This window comes from Ictidomys tridecemlineatus, chromosome 4, assembly GCF_052094955.1.
Source record: "Ictidomys tridecemlineatus isolate mIctTri1 chromosome 4, mIctTri1.hap1, whole genome shotgun sequence".
Taxonomy (NCBI): domain Eukaryota; kingdom Metazoa; phylum Chordata; class Mammalia; order Rodentia; family Sciuridae; genus Ictidomys; species Ictidomys tridecemlineatus.
Genome location: NC_135480.1, coordinates 174774196 through 174800104, shown reverse-complemented (window position 1 = coordinate 174800104; position 25909 = coordinate 174774196). Strand labels below are relative to the sequence as shown.

General features: G+C 39.1%; 2 protein-coding genes across 2 annotated transcripts; both read left to right on the top strand.

Moving 5' to 3' along the window:
* Positions 1 to 2376: 2376 nt before the first annotated feature.
* On the top strand, positions 2377 to 3333 carry LOC101957339 (olfactory receptor 13C7). The gene has a single exon (XM_005326267.4). It carries the CDS (start codon positions 2377 to 2379, stop codon positions 3331 to 3333), a length of 957 nt encoding a protein of 318 aa, XP_005326324.1.
* Positions 3334 to 11798: 8465 nt separating this feature from the next.
* Positions 11799 to 12921, top strand: LOC101957043 (olfactory receptor 13C7). Its single transcript, XM_021727016.3, has one exon. The coding sequence runs from the start codon at positions 11829 to 11831 to the stop codon at positions 12783 to 12785; it is 957 nt and encodes a 318-aa protein (XP_021582691.2). The 5' UTR covers positions 11799 to 11828; the 3' UTR covers positions 12786 to 12921.
* Positions 12922 to 25909: the final 12988 nt, after the last annotated feature.

Sequence of the window (25909 nt, the reverse complement as noted above, 5' to 3'; positions counted from 1 at the left end):
CTCTGGTAGGTTTACAACATGGCTTAATTGGGTCTATTGGGTAATGTCTAATTTCTGAATCACTCACCAAACTTTAAATTGCTTCTGGGATAGTTTCCAGCCCCAAAGCAACCTGGCCTTAAGTTCCTGAGAGAGTCTTTATGGGACCCTGTGGAGAGCAGCATGGGGCACAGAGAAAAGAGGATGCCAGGCCCAGCTTGCCCTGGGTACAGCCTCCTCCAGGCTGGGGCTCCTTGTTGAGCCTCCGGCTTGAGGGTCAGACTCGTCTTCTTGTTTTACTGAGTCCCAAGGTCAGGCAAGGTTTCTGGGGCTGTGGCTGTACCTTGGACCTCTCTACACTCAGGGGTCATTCTGAGACATTGGGGAGTGAGACAACAGTTAAAGGGTAAATACTATGTCATCATTGTGCACCCTGTTATTCCCAGGGTAGATCTGATAGATGTGCTCTGTATGGCATCCTAGGTTATGGATTGGTGACATCCAGATGGGCAGGTAACCCTAGAGCCAGCTACTTGTCCTGACACCAGTAAACCAGCAACCTCTCAGCTCCATTAGCCTGCTTGCCTGCGAGCAATAGATGCAGCCTGGATTGGTCCCCAAGCTGGGTGAGTGCTGGGTGGGTCGGGCAACAAGACCGCTATTTCTAGCCATGGCCAACTTTTTACCATTTGGTGTGATGGGAAGAAGAGGTCTTGTGCTAAGGGTGCAGGGAGGAGGCTGGGAATAGGGATGGATCAGGCAACAAGACAACTATTTCTAGAGCTTTGAAGGCTGTAACTGTGACAAAAGAACAGGTCTGTTTTGCACAAGGCCAGAAGGCACACTGAGCAAGTGGAGAAAGAGAGAAGTAGGAAAAAGGCAGATTTCAGATCTCTGAAGAACTCTGACAGCCCAGTTTCCTAATAATCTTTCCTGGAGCCTTCACTGTTCAAAACATTCAGCTGAGGCTGAGAACTCACCTAGGGAAAGGGGATCCCTGGTGCTGTGGGTAGGAACTGGTCTGGTTTAATATGTAAGTATTCTATCAAGTTCAGATTCTGCTTCATCTCTTAATCCCTGATAGCTTGAGATAAATTCTTCTGAATATTGTATCATTGCCAACTAGAAAAAAAATCCCCCTTTCTTCAGGACCATGTATAAACCCTTCACCTGTCCTCAGTTTCTCTACCTTAAAACTGAGTGGGACTGAAATCAGTCAGTGATTTTTGGTGTACATCTGACGTACATAGGAACTTTTTATTTTAAAAAATAAATAAAACAAATAAACAAACAAAATTAAAATAGATTGCCAAGGCAATCTGCAAAGGAAGGACCCAGAAATCAGTATTTTCAGTCAGCATTGGGGGAGCTATTAGGGATACAGCTCCATGTCATTGTGCCCTAGGTCTGATGACACTTGTTTTCTGAATCTCTTTGGCAGCAGAATTTTGATAGTCTCCAGTGTAGATTTTGGTCCTGGGAGGTTGAGCAGATTTGCCTGTGAACATGTCTGCAAAACCTCCAAATGGCACTGGATGACATTTCTTTCCAAATTTGATGTGGTTGTGACTCAAGGCCCCATCTAACCCAAGCTGGGGTTGTGAATTTTGAGTGGGCTCCCACAATTAGGTAAGATTCTATTTCTCTGGCCAAGACTTGGAGTAGCAAAGATGCAGGCAGTCAGATGTGCTTATAGGAGGAATTCTTCTCTCCAGATTACATTTCTGGAGACTTTGGTGGGGACTCCATGTTATAGGTTCCAGAAATTTAATTTGGTCAGAGTTTATAGAGAAGAGAGTCACAATCAGTTGAACTGATGTACATTAACTAAACTCACAAAGAAGTGCAGTATACGCCAGAAATAAAACTGTTAAGGAGATAAGTAATTTTGTATTCTCGATCTAGTACATTCTCTCCATGTAAGATAGTGTGGGAAGCCAGATTATAACAGAAACTTGCTGAGTGAGAAGGAACCAGATCCAGAGGAATAGGCCCTGTGACCTCAATGGACAGGGGGCACTGAGCTGTGACAGCCCAAAGTCTCCAATTTTACAGCAGACACAAGAGTTACTCAGAAGTCCATGCTTCCCTACGAAGTGCTGGAGACAGCATATGTAGACATATGACATTTCATTAGCTATATTAATATCATCAATTACACAAAGTGTCCTTCATTTTATTAAATTTCATTAAATTTCCAAGGTCTACTCTTCCAAAGTCTACTACATAGCCTGGCTTGTAGATAACTTGTTTTTTTTTTTAAAGTTGAATCTCAGATTTATCTATAATAATAAAGACATTATGCTGTAATCTCCATGCATTGACTCAAGCAAGCCAAACAGAAAACATGTATTTTTCTGCCTTCCATATTCCTAGGGAGGAAAGAGAGAGTTTGAAATGGAAGCATCCAACCAGTCTACTGTGACAGAATTTATCTTGCTTGGCCTCTCTGCCCACCCAAAACTAGAGAAAACATTCTTTGTGCTCATCCTGTCAATGTACCTGGTGATCCTGCTGGGCAATGGCATCCTCATCCTGGTGACCCTCCTTGACTCCCACCTGCGCACGCCCATGTACTTCTTCCTGGGGAACCTGTCCTTCCTGGACATCTGCTACACAACCTCCTCAGTCCCTCTGGTCCTAGATGGTTTCCTCACTCCCAGGAAAACCATTTCTTTCTCAGGATGTGCTGTGCAGATGTTTCTCTCCTTTGCCATGGGAGCCACAGAGTGTGTGCTCCTGGGCATGATGGCTTTTGATCGCTATGTGGCCATCTGCAACCCCCTTAGATACTCTGTGATCATGAGTAAGGCTGCCTATGTGCCCATGGCCATCAGCTCCTGGGTGGCTGGTGGAGCCAACTCTTTGGTGCAGATCTCTCTTGCAGTACAATTGCCCTTCTGTGGAGATAATGTCATCAACCACTTCATCTGTGAGATCTTGGCAGTCCTAAAGTTGGCCTGTGCCGACATCTCCATCAATGTGATCAGCATGGGGGTGGCCAATGTGATCTTCCTGGGGGTCCCAGTTCTGTTCATCTTTGTCTCCTACATCTTCATACTCACCACCATCTTAAAGATTCCCTCAGCCGAGGGAAGGAAAAAGGCCTTCTCTACCTGCTCTGCCCACCTTACTGTGGTGATCATCTTCTATGGGACCATTCTCTTCATGTATGGAAAGCCCAAGTCCAAGGACCCGCTGGGGGCTGACAAGCAGGACCTCACAGACAAACTCATCTCTCTTTTCTATGGTCTTCTGACCCCCATGCTGAACCCCATCATCTACAGTCTGAGGAACAAGGATGTGAAGGCCGCTGTGAAGGATCTGGTGTCTCAGAAATGCCTCACCCAGTGATGGTGGAATATATTTCATGATCCTCGGAGTTGGATGGCTCTCACTTGAGAATCTCAATGCAAAGCAAATCTAAGCTGCCTTTATAGCCACGCCATTCACAGTGTGGCCCATGGGCCAGCAATGTCAGCATCATGTGGAAGCTTACTTGACATACAGAATTTTGGGGCCCATTGCAGACCTACTGAGTTGGAATCTTTGTTTTAACAAGATCCTTCAGGTGATTTGCATGCACATTAAACTTTAAGAAGTATTGGATGGTAAGAGTGTGTAGTGAATGCTGTGGTGTGCTGCCTAGATCCCCATCCCTACATAGGGCTGAAGAACTTGTTACCCTCGCTGCTGGGCATGTGGGTGGCTGACAGCATTCAGCTAAGTCTTCAGGGTTACTCTGGGCTAAAGAGAACTACCTCACCTGGTCATCCTGCCTCCCAGCTCAAGAGCTTCCCCATGGTGGCTTTGCCCATCCCCGTAGATGTTGATCTGAAGAGTGCTTCCAGTAAACATTCTGCAGGAAAATTTCCCCATTAGAGTCAGCATCTGGGGAGCTCAACCTTTGACAGGGAACAACATTCTAAGCACAGAAGTGTGAACAGCAGGTTTTCATTCATATCATTGCTGTGGGTCCTTCTCTGGCATGGCCTGTACCCTGATTCCCAAGGAAAGAAGCTCACTGAATTGCTTTTGTTCAAAGAAACAAATGTGCCCTAATAAGTATTTGCTAAAGTAAATTCCTTTAATTTTCACTTGCATAAGTGGATCTTAATTCATACTTATAAGTGTTTCAACTCCTACACAGAGAATAAGCAGGGAGAAAGGGTGCAGTAATCAGTTCTATGGCATCTTCTTTAAGGGCAAAGATGTTTGCGGTCTAGAAAACATCTTGGCACCTAATTACAAAAAACAAAACAAAACAAAATCCTAAAAAAAAAAACCTTGTGATTATCTATATGTCTACTAAGTGGCACATTATCTCAGCCTCATTAATAATGAATAAATGTTTATATTCATACATTATTATTTTAAAACAATCTGTAAATTAGGTTAATTTCACTTTGCAAGAATTCCTGTGTTTTCATAAAACTTGTTGAGAAGGCATAGAATTGTAAATTCAGTCACTTGTAAGCCAAACAATTTTAATAACATAAATAGAAAAATCTATTTAAAATTTACCATGAAATTGAAATGAGATAAAAGTTCATTTTGACATGATATGAGTTAGGACCTTCAAAAGTAAAAGTGCCCAGGTTTGGGACAATCTTAGGAGGGACTTGATAATTCCAGGTAATATTTGTCTGTGTCACCTAGAAAAGTAATTTGCATATAGGTACTCAGTAAAGTACCTTTCCCCAATTACCTTTTAGCTTTCTCTTGCCCTCACTTGGTGCTCAGAGATGGGACGTTTTGTGTGGCCGATGGACTTCTACAGCAGGTGTAAGTGAGGGCTGAAACTTTTTCCTAAGAGACCATGCAAATTTTAGCTCAAGGCCTGAGATAGTCTATGGTCCCCAACTAGGTATAGTCAGAGATTGTTTCCAGTCTCCATGGAAAGGACAACACCTTCAGGAGAACCAGCTGAGTCCACACATTGTAGTGAGATCTCTGTGTGTTTCCCCTGGTCTAACAAGGAAAAATGGTGTTGTAAGGATTACAAAGATGCACAAAGAACTTTGATGCCAATGTCCATCTCCTTCTCACAAAGGAATAATTAGTACCCAGGACCTTTTTATTAGCAGAGTGTCCTACCTCCTTTTCATACCAGTCCTTATCAGTTGCTTTTGATAGACACCAGACTCCAATTCAAAGTTCACTACTTGCTTGCTGCCTCCCCTTCACACACTTATAAGAGAAACTTCCCAACCCCTGAGCCTGCTCAGCAGGTACGCCATAATTCTATACTAACTGGGTCTCACCTCCTGGCCCCAGTTAAGGATTACTTGAAAGGTTCTCTGTTCTGTGTCATCAAAGATCTCTGACTAAGCAGGTCTTAGCAAAATACTACTTACCCGCCTAGAGCTGCTTCTGTCTAAGGCTTTTTGCTCCCTGGCCAACTCCAGAGCTTTTTTCCTATACTTACGTCCTCTACTTCAATGCGTAACCTTTGTTCTATGCTATACCAAAGGGGAGGATAGTGTCCAATATTTCTGACAGAAATTGCTCCTTCCTTATTTGATCCAAGCTGCAAATGGACTCCCCATTGACCCAAAGTATGGATACCATCCCACTTTACTGTGATAACATTTGGTGTCCTCTCCGGCCATAATGGCCTTGAGACTGATCATGTTTAATCAATTTTATTTATTAATCATTTTTAGCTGTAAGTAGGAGAAACCCAAAGTTGAGCCATCTTAAACAAATGATTGAATTTATTGGTTTATGTGAGCAAATAGTGGGCGGCAGCTGGCCTTGTACATGACAACCAGGGCCTTCGGGGCTGCCCAGACGTTCTCTAGACGTTCTCATAATTTTTTTTCTTTTTTTTTTTTAGAAGAAATGATCTAGTTTTATACTCAAAAAGAGACATTACAAGTGGCAATCTTTTTACTTTGTTTTTATTTGTTTATTTTTTCGCAGTGCTAGAGATCGAACCCAGGGCCTCCCATAAGAGTGTTAGATAAGCACTCTACCCCTGAACTACAACCTCAGCTCCAAGCAGTCTTTTAAAAATTTGTTTTAATTGACAAGTAAATATTTTGTGTGTGTGTGTGTTTTACAACTTGATGTTTTTATGTAAGTTCGCATTGTAGAATGACTAAACTTTCTGAACCTAGTTCCTCATTTCTGTAAAGTAAATAAAAATACCTACTTCGTTGGCTTCTTGCCAGCATTAAATTAAAGTGAGAGAATGCATATCTGCACAATGCCCAACACATGGTAGATAAACAAAAAACAATATCCATCATTCTTACTGTTATTGTTGTTATTATTACTGATGGGTATATGACCTGTAAGGACCCGTAATTCCTAATGTTTGCACAGTGGACATTCCTTGAGATCCCTAGCTACTCATACCTTTTGCTTTGACTCTCCCCTGGGGGAACATGATTTCTGTTTTAATTTTATGTTTCTCATAGCTTCTGGTTTATTTCTGTTTCATTAGAGACCTAACTCCATCCATCCAGTTCTAAATATCCTGTCCTACCTGAGAGGCCCTTGTGAAGATGACAGCCCAGAGACACAGGCTCCCTAAAAGACTAAGACCTGTTTTTAGAATTATGAAATATTTCCCCTCCCTGGACATTCTTACCGCCACATCACTAAGGCCTATTTACTGCATGTAAGGCCTATTTTAATCATATATTATAAATACATGCTAAAGACTTACAATACATGCTAAAAGGCAAAAAGTATAGTTTGAAGACAGACCAGGCCTCAGAAACAGACTTAGAGATGGCAGGGTTGTTGGAATTATCAGACAGCTATGATTGATATGTTAAGAGCTCTAAAGGAAAATGTTGATAACAAAAGGAAAAAAGAAAAATCTAAGCAGAGAGATGGAAATCCTAAGGACAAAAAAAAAAAAAAAAAGGAAAGGCTAAATATCCCAAACACTATAACTGAAGTGGATACTACCTCAATAGGGTCATCAGTAGATGGAACATGGTTAAGGAAAGCATCTCCCAACTTAAGAATATGTCAACAGAAAATTTCAAACCTAAAAAGCAAAGAAAGAAATGACTGAAACAAAACAAAGCAAAAACACAAATATATCCAAGAACTATGAGACAACTACAAAAGGTGTAATTTATGCACAACAGGAATATCAGAAGGAGCAGAAAAAAAAAGAAAAGAAATATTTAAAGAACATGAAGGGGTTCTGGAATTAAAGTTTGAGAACCACTACCTTGAACATTTTATTTTAAGCTTAAACATAACTGGACTTTATTGCCTATCTTTTATGCAGAGAGGGCTTTTTTCTTGCTTATAAGTCCACTAGTTGGAGTCATAAGTAAACCATAACATGGCATGTTGTCTGCAGTTTTTAATTTTCTTGAAGTAGGAAGTTAAATCTTTTTCAAAAGGATCAGCATGCAGAATCTGCCTAGATTTTAATAGTTGTCTTCCTGACATTTGATATGACAGCACTTTATTTTAATAACTTCCCTTTAATAAATTTATACAAAGCATTCAACCTTAGTTCCCATGAAAATAACTCTTTTCACCCTCTTTTTAGCTCAGTTTGCAGAAATTAAATTAAACTAATGTAACTATAAGATTAACAATTGGCTAGAGCAGTCTGAGAACAAACAAGAGCACTTTTTAATACTAAGCAGATGTGTTGGGAAGCCTGCCACCTGATTTGGGTGTTGGTTCATACGTTTTGCACAGGGAATGGGTAGCATTAGTTAATCTGGGAAGCCAGTTAAAGAGATACTGGTTAAAGCCAATTCTATTGTTCTCAAACATGGAGCCATTGGGCACAGTGGTGCATGCCTGTAATCCCAGCAGCCCATGAGGCCGAGGCAGGAGGATCCTAAGCACAAAGCCAGCTTCAGCAAAAGCAAGGCAGTAAGCAACTCAGTGAGACCCTGTCTCCAAATAAAATACAAACTAGGATTGGGGATGTGGTCGAGGACCCCTGAGTTCAATCCCTGGTTACCCCGACCACCCGCAAAATAAAAACGACATGGAGCCACTACTGATATCATTGTCCCACGTTAAAGTCAAACCCCTCCATGTCCACTAATCCACACACTCTTCAATTACAGGAAAGACATGTTTATGTCATCCTCAGTAACCACCCCAGTGCGTAGCACAGAATAAAGGGATAGCTGGAGGATGTTTTGACGAAACACTCTTTTGGTCCCCAGTCTACTATGCTGTCTTAAATCCTACCCTCCAGTTTCCATCTTCTTTATTTTTTCTTTTGGTTGTTTAGTTCTTTTGTGTTATTGGGGATCGAGCCCAGGAGTGTTCTACCTTTGGGCTACATCCCCAGCCCTTTAAAATTTTCTTTTGAGACAGGGTCTCCACTAAGTTGCCTAGGCTGGCCTGCAACTTGTGATCCTTCTGCCTCAGCCTCATAATGTAGTTGGGATTATAGGCAAGCACCACCACACCTGGCTTGTTTTGATTTGGTTTGTTTCTCTCTCTTAGTTGTAAAACTTTGCCCTTAATTCAGCCTTCTCTTTATCTGTGATCTGGCCCTATGCCCCATAATATCTTCTTTTGATAGGGTTCCATGATGCCTTTGCATCTGACCTTCCTCCTCTGACTCTTCCCTACTCCTGGTCTCCCATAAAAGTTTAGGGCATTAGGCAATCATCTCATCTTTTGTGGGTGAGAAGCCCTGATCTTGTCATTTCTGCTCTCCTTCTGGTGCACCTCCCAACTTAAGAGTATGTCAACAGAATATTTCAAACCTAAAAAGCATGGCTCATGGAGCATGCCCCCTTCCTCCTGTTTTCAAGGACAAGGCCAGGTTTGGTCAGCTCTGGAGATGGCTGAGGAACTTTAGGGAGACCAGCTACATAGGGAGCATTTGGATGACCAAGTCTCTCTCTCAGCCGTGGCAAACCTCCTTCTTGTTTTGATACTTATCTTCGCAAAGACAAAGGCAGAGCCCCCTCAGAAAGATACAATATTGTGGTCAGGACACAGTCAGACCTGAGTTATTTCATCTATTTCCTGGAAGACCAGCAAGCCTGGGTGTGTGTGTGGGGAGGGGTACTTTCTCCTCTAAGAAACATTCCTCTGTAGTTAGAGTTAAGATTTACATAGACCTGTCTTAAACTTCCCTAATTGGGTTTATATGGGACACAGGCCCTAAACTCCTGTGAGGCCTTTCACCAAACTTTAAATTGCTTCTGGGATTAAAATTGGCCCCCAAACAACTAGAACTCTAAATGGCTCCATAGCACCTTGGTAGAACCTCTGGAGAGCAGAGTAAAGGACAAAGAACAGAAAGTACCTGGCTATGCAGGCCAGGTATGACTGCCAGGAGAAGCTGGGAAGTGGATCCTCAAGTTTTCCTTCTTCTTGTTTCTCATTGGGCATGAAGAAGCCCAGAAGTTGAGGAGCTAGAGCTTCTCCAGCTATTGCCAATCCTAAATTTTCTTTACCTTATGATGCAATTTGAAGGAAATGCTCAGTTCCAATCACCTAAACAGAATTTATTGCATATTTCTAGCCTCCGAAGACTGAACAGGACCAGGGATGATTGAGGTGGTCCATTGAAACAACCACTTCCCAATCCCAGAGGCCTTAGCACCTTTCTTGCCATGAGACCTTCTATATGTGAGAGCTTACTTTTGCATCATGGATTGATCTCCACAATGGACATAGACCTGTTCTCTCCGTCACCAAAGCTTCTCCAGGTAGGTGAGAAGAGCAAAGGTGGAATGCAGGGACAAATGGTATCCAAGGTGGGTACTTAGTCCCAGCTTCCATTTCTCTGAAAGTCCTTTATAGTGGACAGGGAGACAGCATGTACCAGGAGTCTAGTGTGGGGACAAGATAGAGTGAGGGGACACATGGGGAATGACATTAGAAGAAGGAAGTTTCTGTTCCAGGTGAGAACAAGCTTTCTAATAATCAAGGCTGCCTGAAAAAAGAGTGGGAGATGTGTGTTCCACACAACTCAGGGTGTTCAGAGCAGAAGTGTTTCATGGAGGGTAGTCACACAGTGGAGGAGAGGGAGGTTTCCCTTCTCAAGACAAGTTACTTTGCAATATTCCAGCCAAGTCTTAGATTCTCCATTCAGTAGTACTAATATCTCTGAAAACCGATCTCTTTTCTCCCAATACACCTGGTGCCTACAGTTGATTGCTGATAAATGCGTGAGGATAGCTTCAAACTGTGTCTGATTTCACTTACGCAGTCTTCCTCTACCAGCGACAGTACAATAGTCACAGATGCAATGTGTGCAGCTGACATGAGACAGATATCTTGGAGAAAGGTGGGATACCTCTATTTTTCATGAATGTCTTAGGGAAAGCAAGAATGACCGAGACTTCATAATTCATCTTTTAACTCTGTGGAAACACTCTGGCTCCAACAGAAGAACAAGAATCAGAGCGGTGATGAAAGGATCCCTAGGAAGAAGATGAAGAACCACCTGGCCCTGTCTTGGCTACTTGTGATCTTCTCTGAACTTCAGTTTCCTCATTTTTAACCCAAGAAGCCAAGGCTTGAGGTTTCTTTTTTTTTTTCTAATGCACTCTGCCCTCGCTTCTGAAGTGACACAAAGTACACTCCACATGGGGCACCTTCTTCAAGTAAGCTCTCTGTGAGGATGGGTAGAATTATCTGCTTTGTTGTGGAAAAAACTTGACAATGGCATTACAGTGGCTTTAAATGGTCAACTCAGGTATATAAGAACCTGATTTAGAAGTTGTAACTTAGAAAACATCTCCAAAAACACATAGATCAGTCAAAAAGTCACAAAAGTCACACTGAAAGGCACGAGGATTCTATTTCTGTTCTTTCTGGGGAAATTGCAGTACTATGGACAATGTAACAAATATAGATTCTAAGTAGACCCCAATCTTCCTGGCCTCTGCTCGTTATGTTCTCTCCATGTAAGATTCCTAGTGAAGCTGAACCAGAAAATTATTAAACATACATAGACTTTGACCAGAGAAGTGAGTGAGATGATGTCAGAGACCAACATTTCTGAGTGTGACAGCTTGAAGCCCTCACATGTTCTACAGGGACAATTCAGGGACAGGCAGATCTAGCTGGGGGAGTCCACTTCCCTGGTCATTTTGGGAACAATGCAGCATCCTCAAGTTTCCTCTTTTACGATTTTCACATAGACCCAAATAAAGGGCTGCACATATTTTTTCCTTCAAGTGTGTTAACTCTACTGAACTGACTACAAGTTTTTCATAGATCATGGTTGCTTAGATTTCCAGGGGATGTTTGTCCTGCTTTGACTGATATATTCTGATTCACACACACACACACACACACACACACACACACACACACACACAGGATTAAACTCAATAACATTTTTACCATTGAGCTACATCCCCAGCTTCATTTATTTATTTATTTATCTTAAATTTTGAGACAGGGTCTTGCTAAGTTGTCCAGAATGGTCTTGAACTTGAGATTCTCCTGCTTCAGCCACCCAAGTCACTATGATTATAGATGTGCTCCACCACACCCAGCTGATATATCCTAACTTTGAAGGTAACTTCAGTAGACAGTGGATTTTATTCTTTGAATGATGATCTAAGTTGGCATCTCAAGGGTCAATTTAATTATAAGCTCTAGGAAAATTTCATTGTAATTGATTTTCTCTAATACACTGGGTCCATGGTTCTACAGTGACCAAAGTGCATTCTATACACAATGACCCCTTTAAACAATCCCTCTGTAAGGCTCGGTAGAATTGTCTGCATTGCTCTGGAGAAAGCATTACTAACAGCATTACAGTGACTTTACTAGTCAACTCAGCTATAAAAGGGCCTCATCTCTAAATATATTGATCCCAATAAACATTTGTGCACTATCTTCAGTTTTCCTGAGAGTGGGAGAGAGCATTTAAAATGGAAGAGGCAAACCAGTCCATTGTGACCGAATTTGTCTTGCTGGGACTGTCAGATCAGCCAAGACTGGAGAAAACATTCTTTGTGCTCATTCTGCTCACATACCTGGTGATCCTGCTGGGCAATGGCATCCTCATCCTGGTGACCATCCTTGACTCCCACCTGCGCACGCCCATGTACTTCTTCCTGGGGAACCTGTCCTTCCTGGACATCTGCTACACAACCTCTTCCATTCCTCTAGTCTTAGATGGTTTCCTCACTCCCAGGAAAACCATTTCTTTCTCAGGCTGTGCTGTGCAGATGTTTCTCTCCTTTGCCATGGGGGCCACAGAGTGTGTGCTCCTGGGCATGATGGCTTTTGATCGCTATGTGGCCATCTGCAACCCCCTTAGATACTCTGTGATCATGAGTAAGGCTGCCTATGTGCCCATGGCCATCAGCTCCTGGGTGGCTGGTGGAACCAACTCTTTGGTGCAGATCTCTCTTGCAGTACAATTGCCCTTCTGTGGAGACAATGTCATCAACCACTTCACTTGTGAGATCTTGGCTGTCCTAAAGTTGGCCTGTGCCGACATCTCCATCAATGTGATCAGCATGGGAGTAGCCAATGTGATCTTCCTGGGGGTCCCAGTTCTGTTCATCCTTGTCTCCTACATCTTTATACTGACCACCATCCTGAGGATCCCCTCAGCTGAGGGGCGGCGAAAGGCCTTCTCTACCTGCTCTGCTCATCTTACTGTGGTGGTAATTTTCTATGGGACCATACTTTTCATGTATGCAAAGCCCAAATCAAAGGACCCCTTGGGAGCAGATAAGCAAGATATTTCAGACAAACTCATCTCCTTATTTTATGGAGTGTTGACCCCCATGCTGAATCCCATCATCTATAGCCTCAGAAACAAGGATGTGAAGATTGCTGTAAAGAAACTGGTAAGTCAGGAATGCTTCCCTCGGTGAAGGTGAGAGGTCCCCTGGGAAATGATCTCTGCTAAGCATAGACCTGCTCAATGGTCCCACACAATATTCCAAACTGTGACTGAGGACTGAATATCAACTCTTTAGAATGAAAATGATGATTACACTTAGAATCAAGGATAAGTAACGATTGTATTTTATTTTTATAAGTAAGCAATAAAATACTTTGTTAAAAAATAGACTTCTCTTTTATTTTTGTACAGACTAGTTGGCACATATAAGTACTATTTATGTTGTTTTTTGTTCATTTTACTTTACAATAGGCAGCATGACAATGTAAAAAGTCATTAAATTAGTGTCTAAACTGAAAGCCAAGTGACTATTTTGGAAAATGATGGACAGAAAGACACATCCTGAATCACATCATTTAACCCCTTTGACTATAGGAGCTCAGATTGTTCTCTTTTTAATTCTTTCCTGCTTTATATCTTAAAGCCAATTTTGAGTAACTTTCCTTCTCTTACCATACACAGAGCACATCTGTTCCTAGCCAAATTCTCCAAGTAATTTGTCAATACTGGTCAAACTCTACATAATATGGACCAAGAAGACAACCTCTAGCTTTCTTCATTTAGATAAATCATTACAATGCTAAGATTATATTCAGAATCTCTTTATTCCCCTCCAGGATTTTTTTTTTTTTTTTTTTTTTTTTTTTTTGCTGCCATCCAGATCCTGATGGTCAAACTCAGTTTTCTCTCTCTCTTCAGGATCTGAGATTGGACAATGGAAATAATGGCTCACATGTGCTTATAATTATCCTTTTGGTTGAGACTATGGACTTTGGAGCCAGATGAACATGGACTAATGCCTGTGTAACTTCAAGCATGTAGCAGAATTATTTAATCTTACAGTTTCTTGGGTTCCTGATTTGTGAAGTAGAAATAATTAAACCAACCCATGGAGTCATTGTCAGGATTAGTGTGTACAAATGTAAAAAAAAAAAAAAATCACAGTGTCTGGCAAAGGGTAACCACCCAATTAATAAAAGAACATTTTTATTATTAATGAAACAAGTTAAATAACTTCTCCAAGGAAGTTTTATGACACTTGAAGATAGAGTTTCATACTATACTTTTAACTGGATCAGCAGATTTATCTTGTAGCACCTTTTGGGGTGAATTTCTAGCCTATGAACCACAATCCTGTTTTGGGGTGCATTTTTTTTCTAGCCTTTCCTCTTCTTCATGCCCAGGGCAAGTCTCTCATATTTATGCTGGGTGACAGTGACACTATCTAGACCAATCTGATTCTTTCTGCTGGCTTTTGGAGATTATCATTGGTCACTGGATCCACAGCATGAAAACTTGGGGTCATGTGTGACATGTGGACTGTAAGAGAAAAGAAAGAGGAGAGGGCAGGGGGAATGAGACAAAAGCAAAACCAAGTGATGATGGGGCATTCAGTGTGTTCCCAGGTCTTCATTTCTATTTTCTTCAAAGTCATGGCCACGTCCACATTCCTGAACTTTGGCTTCTAAAGTACATTCCAATAATTTTCTACTAGATTCTGTTTTTTACAAAACCACATTAAGTTGATTTCTTGGAGGTGGGCAACAAAAGGATACATCTAATATCTTTATGAACTTAGAGAAATCAGTTCTGAAACAATTATTCTGAACTTGATATGCAGTGCTTCTTGGAAGCCATGACTCCCTTCCTGCTACAGTGGCCTTATCCTCTCTGGATTCTATCACCTGCAAATTTAAACATGTCTAGGAAGTCTTCATTCAAATCCTTGCCCTCCCAACTTAAAGCTGCACAACTCCATGTATCTTTTTCTTTTGAAAAGTCTCAGGCACAGTCATCCTGAGGAAGTACTAGATATTTCAGGTCACTCCCACCTGTGCATTTCCCTGGCTCTGGTTCCTTTCTCCCAGGGGATAGACCCATGAAGAGAACAGAGCAATAATCTGTTTACAGCAGTACAGGAAGTCTGGCTTATCCCCCCTCCTTAGCTGTCCTTTGTATTAGGTATATCTTCAAAGCCTCCCTTGGATAAACAACCAGATAGTTGATGTCACCCAACATCTATCATTAGTACAATGACCAGAGTAGCCAAAGTTGCAGAAAACCATGGGAAAAACAGCAGGGGCTTTCACTCACAAAGGTTAATATAGCTACGTCAGCAGCTAAACATCTGAACTTCCAGCAACAGAGACCAACACTCATTTGAAGAGACTAATTAGTGGCTTGCTGATAAGTTGATTGCCTTACATCGTTTCCATTCTGAAAGGGACAGTGATTCATCTTGACTGAAATCAACAGTCTTTGGAATACGGGTTGTCTGTCTGCTCTTCAGGGCTTTAAGCCAACACCACCATCCGGATGTTGACATGGGATCCTACGTAGCATCTCATCAGATCAAAGGACTCATTTAACAAAGTAGGCATGGAAGAGAGCTCAGGATGATCTTTCTATATACTGTACCATCCGGAAGTTGCTGGCCCAAGAGAGTGACATAAAGGACTTTTGAAAGCACAGCTGAGGTACCAGTTAAAAGACAATACCCTGTGAGAATGGGGCACCTTCTCCCAGAATGCAGTTTGTACCCTAAATCTTTGACCGTTTCATGCTGCTGTGTTCCTAATAGGTAAAATACATGGCTTTAGGGCAATAACAAAAGTAACCCCGATTACCATCACTTCTAGTGACCTGTTGGGGTATTTGTGCTTCCCTTTTCAGCAACTTTAGGCTTTGCAGATCTAAGGATCCTCTTTCCCAGAGAAGAATTGACTCTATCAGGGGACACAGAAAGAGTCCTATTATACTTTCTCAAGATATGACTTAAGTAACTTAAATTTTGCCCATTACCCATTAAGGCACAGTTCAATGATTTTTATTTTTTAGTTGTTGATGGACCTTTATTTTATTTATTTATTTATATGTAGTGTCTCACACATGCTAGGCAAGCACTCTACCATTAACCACAACCCCAGCCCAGTTCAAAGATTTTTATTAAATCTACACAGTTGTACAATCATCACCAACAACCAATTTAGAACATTTACATCACTTCAAAAAGTTCCTTCATGCCCATTTGCAGTCAATACTTACCTCTAACCTTAGGCAATTACTAATTTACTTATTTCTAGAAATATTTGCTTTTTCTAGAAATGTCAGACAATTAAAATCATAGATATATAGTCTTTTGTGTCTGTTTTTTGTTTGTTTTCTCTCTTGACATAACATTTGTGAGACTCATCCAGTGGTAACATGTATCAGTAATTTGCCCTTTTTATTGTAAAGTACTATTTCATTGTATGGATATATTACCTTGCGTTTATCTATTTGTCCATTAATGAATATTTGGATTATTCTTAGTTTGGGGCTATTATAAATAATGTTGCTGTAAACATTTATATACACAATCTTTTGTGAAATTAGTGCATCAAATGGTAAAAATTGTTTAACTCCAGGAAACCCCTAAACTGATTTCCAAAGTGGTTGTATCTTTTTAAATTCCCACAAACAATATATAACTTTCTTCACATCTCCCCCAGCAAGTGGTGTTATCAGCCTTTTGATGTAGCTCTTATATTTAATGTACTAGTATCTCATTGTAGTTTTAATTTGCATTTTCATGATAGCAGCTGATATTAAGCATCTCTCCATGTGCTTATTAGCCATTCATGGCATCTATCCTTTTTGATATATTTCAACTTGATGGTTTGTCTTTTTATTATCATATATGAGTTCTTTAGATATCCTGGATGCAAGTCCTTCAACACATATATAATTTGCCAATTGTTTTACTTTTCACTTTATTTATAAATATCTCAGTCTTCTTTTCATTTTATTATGATGTCATTTGAAGAACAAAAATTTTAAGATTGGGAGCCATCTCATCACAAAGTCATCAAAAGTTAATTTCTGTTTTACTATGAATTACTGCTATTTCTAAACTTGTTTGGAATTCCTGTCTTGAACTCACCCATGCCTGGCTTTCCCTGACCAGATAACAGCCCTCTCTGAAACCTCAGTGGCACCACATAAATTCTAATGTTGGGAATCTAAATTTATTCCCTACCTTGAAATATTAAGCCATGTAGATCATTAACCTACTATCTGCCTTTGTATTATGCTTGTCAAAATCCTATTATCTGTAAGTTCTCAAGACACCCCTCTTTGCAACTTTTTGTGCTATAAAACTGTGTTTCTAGAGAGCTGGGGTACTGATCTCTAGCCCTCGATTTTTGGGAGAGACAGTCCTGGCCAGCTCCAACGTACACAAATACAAGCTTGCTTTAATTTGATTCAAAATTGGAGTCAGTGGTCTTTTCTTTGCATCATGGTTTAACACCCAGCTCTTCAACAAATGGTGCTGGAAGAACTGGAAATCCATATGCAGCAAAATGAAACTAAACCTGTATCTCTCACCATGCACAAAACTCAATTCAAAGTGGATCAAGGACCTAGGAATTAGACCAGAGACCCTGTGCCTAATAGAGGAAAAAGTAGGTCCAAATCTTCATCACATTGGATTAAGCCCTGGCTTCCTTAACAAGACTCCTAAAGCACAAGAAATAAAAATCAAGAATTAATAAATAAGATAGATTCAAACTAAAAAGCTTCTTCTCAGCAAAAGAAACAATTGAGGTTAAGAGAGAGCCTACATTTTGGGAGCAAATTTTTACCACACACATGTCAGATAAAGCACTAATCTCTAGAATATATAAAGAACTCAAAAAACTTAACACCTAAAAACCAAACAACCCAATCAATAAATTGGCTAAGGAGCTGAACAGACACTTCTCAGAAGAAAATAAACATTCTATCAACAAATATATGAAAAAATGTTCAACATCTCTAGTAATTAGAGAAATACAAATCAAAACTACTCTAAGATTTCATTTCACTCCAATCAGAATTAAATTTATCAAGAATACAAACAATAATAAGTGTTGGTGAGGATGTAGGGGAGAAGGCACCCTCATACATTGTTGGTGGGACTGCAAATTGGTGCAACCAATATGGAAAGCAGTATGGAAATTCCTTAGAAAACTTGGAATGGAACCACCATTTGATCCAGCTATCCCACTCTTCAGTTTATGCCCAAGGGACTTAAAAACAACATACCACAGTGATGCAGCTACATCAATGTTTGTAGCAGCATAATTCACAATGGCTAAACTGTGGAAGCAACCTAGATGTTCTTTAATATATGAACGGATAAAGAAATGGTGGTATATATATATATATATATATATATATATATATATATATACACAATGAAATATTACTCAGCATTAAAAAGAGAATAAAATTATGGCATTTGCAGGTAAATGGATGGAGTTGGAGAGTAGCATGCTAAGAGAAATAAGCCACTCTCTGATAAGTGGATGTTGATCCAGAGAAAAATGGAGGAACTTTGATTGGGCAAGTGGGAAGGGAGAAAAGAGGAGGGGATATGGGGACAGGAAAGATAGTGGAATATGATGAATATTATTACCCTAGGTACATATATGATTGCACATATAGCATGATGCTACATTGTGTGCAGAGAAATCAAAAGTTGTGCTGCAATTGGGTACAATGAATCAAAATTCATTCTGCTATTAGTTATACCTAATTAAAATAAATAAATAATTTTTTAAAAAAGAGTAAGTCTCAAAGAGTACAATATGCTGTCTAAAAGAAGCATTTTAAATATAAAGTCACAAATAAGTTGAAAATAAAAGTATGAAAATATGTCAAGCAAACAGATAAAGGGTTATCTTAATATCATAAAAAGTAGACTTTAAACAGTGTTAAGAGAGATAAAGATGAACATTTAATAATGTTAAAGTGTCAACTAATCAGTAAGACATAAAAGTCATGAGTGTATGGTCAGCTAATAACTGAAAAATCAAAATACATGGAAGAAAAATTGAAGTAATTACTATAAATAACAAATAAAATGTTTTTAAAATTGAAATAATTAGAAAAGAAATTGTTCCACAGTTAAAAATTGATATTTTTCATAGACTTTTGTCAGAAATTGATAAAACAGAAAAAAAATTCAATGAGGACATGAAGGAGCTGAAAAACACTACAGGTCACTTTGACCTAAAATTATTTATAAAACATGACATATACAACTACAGAAAAAAAAATTCTACTCAAGTGTATATGGCAAAATCATAGATGTAAAATGCTGCTGGTCCATAGGTAACTCAATACATTTTGAAAAGATTAAAATCCTACAGAATATATTCTCTACTTACAATATAATCATATTAGTGATTACTAAAAGTATGCTACCTAAGAAAAAAAATCCACAAATATTTAGAGTTAAAAACACTACTTACTGGGCTGGGGTGGTGGCTCAGTGCTAGAGTGTTCGCCTAGCACATGCAAGGCCCTAGGTTCAATCCTCAGCACCACATAAAAATAAATAAACAGAATAAAGATATTTTTAAAACCCACTACTTACTCTTAGTTCAAAGAAGAGATAAGAAATATTTTGAATTAAATTATAAGAAAAAGTAAGTAAACATATCAAAATTTCTGTGATATACATAATGCAGTGCTTAGAGGAAATGCTAAAACCTTAAATGTATGCCCAAAATCTAGGATCTAAGTTTTCTCTTTAAGAAGTTAGAAAAAGGAGCTGGGGATGTGGCTCAAGCAGTAGCGTGCTCGCCTGGCATGCGTGCGGCCCGGTTCGATCCTCAGCACCACATACCAACAAAGATGTTGTGTCCGCCAAGAACTAAAAAATAAATACTAAAAAAATCTCTCTCTCTCTCTCTCTCTCTCTCTCTCTCTCTCTCTCTCTCTCCTCCCCCTCTCTCACTCTCTCTAAAAAAAAAAAAAAAAGAATTCTCTCTCTCTCTCCTCTCTCAAATCCAAATGTGTTTTATTAAAAAGCCTCAAAGTTGATAAATCCCTAGTAAAAATAACTGAAAGACAGAGAGAGAGAGAGAGAGAGAGAGAGAGAGAACACAAGTTATCAAAATATGGAATGAAATCAAAATGTCACTATAGATTTTATAAATATTAAAATAATAATAAAAATATTATTAATTATTTTAAGATAATAAGTTTTACAAATTAAATAAAATGCCAAAATCCCCTAAAATACAATTTACTAAAGTTATCAAAGTATGAAACAGGAAATATAAATAGCCCTTTATTACTAAAGAAATCAAATTTGTTTATAAACCAAATCCAAAAAGAAAGAAAGCTTCAGGCTTATATGGCTTTTCTGGTGAATTATATCAAGCAATTTATAAAGAAATCATACAAATCCTGGACAAAATATAGAGATGGGAATAGAGGAGAAGGGCGTATTTACTAACTAGTCCCAAATCTTAACAAAATATTACAAATCAAATTCATCAATATTTTAAAAATATTTATGTATCTAAGTATATAAATATATATATATGTATACACATACATACACATACACATATATTATGGAAAACACATAACCACCATGTAGAATTTACTCCAGAAAATACAAGTTGTAAAATAAAACTAAACTATTATAGCTAGGTATTTTTTGAGGGACAAAAATATTAAAAATATAAGAAAGTGATTACTATGAAGACAGTATAATGATCAGTTATGGTGTAAAGGAGAGAGTTATAATTAGGATGGAGCACTTAGGGAGCTCCTGGGGTGACAAAATTCTATTTCTGTTTTGTGACCTAGTAATGTTTGCCAAATAATGATTTATTAAGCCTTTCATTTGATCTGTAGATCTTATTTTCTGTATTTTATGTTAGAATTAATATTTTTAGCTGGTCTTGGTGGCACACGCCTGCAATCCCAGCAGCTCAAGAGGCTGAGACAGGAGGATGGTGAGTTCAAAGCCAGCCTCAGCAATGGCGATGTGCAAAGTAACTCGGTGAGACCCTGTCTCTAAATAAAAAAATATAAAAGCGGGCTGGGGATGTAGTTCAGTGGTTTAGTACACTGAGTTCAATCCCTGTTACCAAAAACAAAAACAAAACAACCAACTAATACTTTTTAGAAAGGATGAAGTATCATTATAATAGAGTAAAACAAAAAGTCCCAAAATATTAAATTAAATATTTCACTGAAAATTATGTATATTTAGAAGACCTAAATAAATAAGAAATATACCATGTTCATGGACTGAAAGATTCAATATAGGTACATCTAATCTTCCCTTACTTAGTCCATAGATTCAATGCAATGTTAATTTTAATCCCAACAGGACTTTGTGTAGATAAAGAAAATCTGATTCTAAAATTTATATAAAAATGCAAAGGAAATACAAAGTAATATAGAAAAAAAAAAGTTGTGCCTGACTTCAAGACTTAATATAGAGCTACAAGAATCAAGTCTACATGATAGAAGCAATTATATACATACGTATATATATTTGTATGTACACACCTATATATGTATACATATTATTTTTCTCTGGTGTACCAGGAATTGAATTCAGGGGCATGAGCCACATCCCCAGCCTTATTTTGTATTATTTAGACACAGGATCTCACTGAGTTGTTTAGTGTCCTGCTTTTGCGGAGGCTGGTTTTGAACTCATGATCTTCCTGGTCTCAGACTTCTGAACCACTGGGATTACAGGCATCCACCAATGCAGCCAGCCAAAATGTGTATATTTGTAAATATATTTGTATATATACAAATATATATATATATTTGTATATATACATATATATATATACAAACTCATATGAAATAGATAAACAGACTCAGACTTAAATTGTCATTTGATTTTTTGATAATAGCACCACAGATATTCAATGGAGTAAAATTATTTTCAACAAATGTTTCAGAGATGCTTGAATATCCATATAGAAAAAAAAATGAATTTTAATTTCTAACCCAAACCATATGCAAAAATTAATTCACTGTAGATGATAGATCTAAACAGTCTAAAACTATAAAGCTTTCAAAATAAAGCATAAAAAAATCTTTGAAATGGGGAGATATGCAGAATTTTCTTAGGATGTGAAAAGTAATGACCAAAAAAGAAGACAATTGATAGAGTTGGTCAAAATCTAAAACATCTAAAGCAGAAGACATGATTAGTAAAATGAATATGCAAACCATAAACAGGAAAAATATTTATAATACACATATCTGACAAAGATCTTGAATGAAAAATACATAAGGAACTCCTACAACACAATATTTTAAGAACCAACAACAAAATAATAATAAATAAAACATTTGAGTAGCTGATTTGCAAAGATAGATATATAAAGGGCCAATAGAGACATGGAAAAGTGCTTTATATTATTTGTTGCCAAGAAATGCAAATTAAGCACAATGAGCTACCACTACATATCAACCAAAGTGGCTAAAATGTAAAAGACAGAAAATACCAAATGTTGGCAAGTATATGATACGACCAGAACTCTCATACATCAATGGTAGTAGTGTACACTAGTATAGCACATTGGCAAAATATCTGTTTGTTTCTTTTAAAACAGAGAATATATCTATGGCAGGACCCACCAATTCCATTCTCAGGTATTTAGCCAAGAGAAATTGAAATATATGTCCACAAAAATACATATATGAGAATGTAATAGCTTCACTCATACTAGTCAAAACCTGAAATGTTGAGATGTCCATCATCAAAGAGCATGGACAAACTACTGTGTTCATACAAGGGAACACTGGTCACTAATGAAAAGGGATTCTAGTCAGGTATGGTGGCACACATCTGTAAACCTAGGGACTTAGGAGGTTGAGGCAGGAGGGTCACAAGTTTGACGCCAGCCTAGGCAAGTAGTGGGACCCTGTCTCAAAATTATGAAATTAAAAGGTGGGGTGGAGGGTGCTGGGGATATAGCTCAGTGGTAAAGAACTCCTAGGTTTTATCTCCAGTACAGAAGAGAATATTCTAGTAAATCTTTATGCTTTCATGCTTTCTTGGCATGCATTTTGAATACAGATTTGATTTTCTTATACCAGAAGCAGGGCTTAGTCCCTCTTGACAAAGTCCACTTCTCTGCCTCCTTCCAATTCCTTAATAGGATCAATCCAGATATCTACCCTATACAACGGCCTTCTCATGATGGCCTCTCTGTAGGACATACACAGACAAACTATGGACTCATGCCACTGATTCCCACACCCTGAAGGCTCTGTGCAGATATGCCCCAGTGATCACTTCTCAGTCACAGCTTGACTCCACAGAACTTGTGTCTGTTTGCTCTATACCTCCAATTGGAATTTCCTATAGGAAGCACCTTGGGAATGTTCTGGACCTCAGTAAAGGCTTTGGCTCACAGGTCCCTCCCTCTTTCTCTTGCTGCTGACCCATTGTTGAACATGCTTGTCTGGGAGGCTCTTCTTTTCCTGTTGACCCTGTGAGGCTTGCTGCCTTCTTCCCTCTGGGATCTGTAAGTAAAGACTTGATCGGGACCGTGTGGGGAAGGAGTGGGTAACCACTGGAGGTGGGGGCTGGCTGCAGAATAAAAGCTATGAAAGTAATATTAAGAAATAAACACAGAAGACCAGGAATATGTTAATAGTGAGGGCCTGATGGGTGGAACAGACCTGCTGGGTCTGAACCTAACAAAGAGAAAAACCAGCCCTTGCTTTATTTATACTGGTTCAGACCAAAGGGGATCTGCAGGGAGCTTCTTCAGGAAAACCAGAATGAGAGTGGCGAAAAACAGGATGTTTGGTGCTTGGCAGGATATACCCATCTCCAGATGTCTGTGTTTGAACCTGGGGCTGTGAGCTAAGGCAGAGTGCCTCCATGATCTGAGCTTTCTTGAACTGGGGAATTTCATGTACGAGTTCCCAGAAAAGCAGCTTCCTTGCCTCAATGGCTCAAACAACCATGGTTCATACGTGGCTCCCAACAGTAACACACTGCTGCTGTGATTCCATGTGTTTTGTTGTGCTGCCTCCCCTGTGTGACACCTGACTGACACACCCAAATCTAACTTCTTTCCAGGTGGGGTGTCTGCTACAGAGTAGCTTCCCACCAATACCCAGGTTGCCCTTTAGGATACTCTGATCTCTACTGAAATTTGCGGTCATTCAAGCAGGACATGGAAATGCTTTCCCTGATGTCCTTCAGTGGCCTAAGTAAGTTCCAACAGAAAGAAAGGACGAAGAAAAAGAAGTCTTCCTGGAGTGCTTCAGCATAATTGGATCTTGGGGACACTGTCCCAGAAGAACGAAAAGTTTCCTGACTATATGATTCTGTTTCCAAACTTTTAATCACTTCAGGGAGCTCAATGGTCCCAATCGTAACACTGATTCCAAATTACCTTGACACGTGCTGGTTGTTTGTTTGGAGATTTTGCCTAAAACATAGAACCAAGATCAAGTGGGAAGATCTAACTTTCACTCTTTCCTTCAAATCAGCGGTATCATCTCAGCCTTTCAAGTTAGTATTGCTATTTCTGCCCAGGTACTCTTCCCAAGCTACAGGGACCCTTTCTCAGCAGGTTCCTGATGAAGGTAAGTAAGGGTTCTTATCAAAGTAATGTTCAACTTTTTATTAGCATAGTAATATCTTTGACTTCTGTTTTGATTTTCCAAAGGGATTAGGGCTTGAGAAAGGAAGAAATGAAGCAATTTCAATAGTACTACAAAGAGTGAGGGTCATGCAGAACCCATCTTGGGCCAGAAAAATCTAGATGGCAAGAAGCCTATGAACCTTTGCTGTCTCAGTTCAGGAACTCAGTTGATTTCAGAGACTCCCCTAGAAGGAACTCCTCCATGGTTTCAGAGCCTCTCCTGATGGCTTTCCACAAACTCAGGCAATTCCAGAAAGAGGCTGAACTACCATGGTAATTATGAGAAAAAACTCAGAAAGTTGTTGGTTAACTTCAGTATGAAGATTTTTCTGAAATTCCAGAGCTCTGCAAATTTGGGGTGGGCTATTTGGAGATGTAGTAAACTCTTCAACACCAGAAAAGATCAAACTGAAACTGAAAAGCCATACACCCGTGTTGGCAGAAAAGAATCTAGAGAGGGAGAGAGATCTTGCCTTGGCCAATTTTAAGGAGTATAGTTAGCATCAGAGTCTCAGTCTGGGTGATATACTTAGCTGCTGAACCAAAAGACAACAAAAACTATATGTCCATCAATTCCTATGTGGATACTCACCCAAAGAAAATGAATCTTAACAGAACAAACAAACAAAACAAAATGTTTTAAGTACTGCTTCATTTGCCTAAGAGATTTCTGGAGTTATGGACCACTGTGGGTTTCTGGGGTCATCTTTCTATATCTCCACGAAATGCCAGATTTAAACTATAACGATATAACAGAATTTTCAGAACCACAAGTCACCTTGCAAACCTCTCCACTTTCCTTAGATTATGTCTAATCTTCCCTTTCCTTTAAGACCTATTTGGATTCTACATCACCAAGAAAGCCTTCTATGACCCCTGTTCCTGCCAATACCCAGGTTGCCCTTTAGGATACTCTGATCTCTACTGAATCCTTATGATTTTCTTCCCTTTTAGGTTCTGAGCCCATTTAACCCCAGGCCATGACTTACCTCTGATCCTCATAAAAATTGCCGTATCCACATACTGGCTGATCAAGAAGTATTTTGGTGTATAGATGTTCAGAAACAATGAATAAAGTAATGGGTGGATGGATGGATAGATAGATCGAAAGTACTGTGGTTAGTGTTTGTCTATGAGAAGGAAGATCTTGAGAAAAACAGGAGCATTTTCTATAATAATAACAATAATAATAATAATATGGAAAGATGACATAAACATAAAGTGAGGATTTACAACTAATGTCATTAATATCTGGAACAAAGTGGGAGAGCATGAAGTAAATTTAAAATCATTTGATTAAAGAGGTAAAGTACTATACAGAACACTGAATCTGCTGTGAGGAACCTGGTGGTGTTTCAGAACCATGTTACACAGCGATGTTTGGAGGACAGATCTTCCCACAGTTCTGTGCCTCTTGGCTGCTTTTATCTGTCTTTGTCAATAATCAAATGCATTAAATTATCAGAATCATCAATTCAAACTTTGTAAATTTTATGTCTTATGGCCCCAAAACTATATCTGATTTTGTTGCTCCTCAGTCTTGGAAGATGTAAATGCTGTGGGTTTTCAGATGATTTTTTTGGCACTTAGCCAGACTGGAATTCCAGAACAGGTGCCTTGGCCATTTGCAAAGTGA

What these genes read in the sequence shown, in the direction of transcription:
- LOC101957339 (XM_005326267.4), top strand. Translation starts at nt 2,377, where the DNA reads ATGGAAGCATCCAACCAGTCTACTGTGACAGAATTTATCTTGCTTGGC.
- LOC101957043 (XM_021727016.3), top strand. Translation starts at nt 11,829, where the DNA reads ATGGAAGAGGCAAACCAGTCCATTGTGACCGAATTTGTCTTGCTGGGA.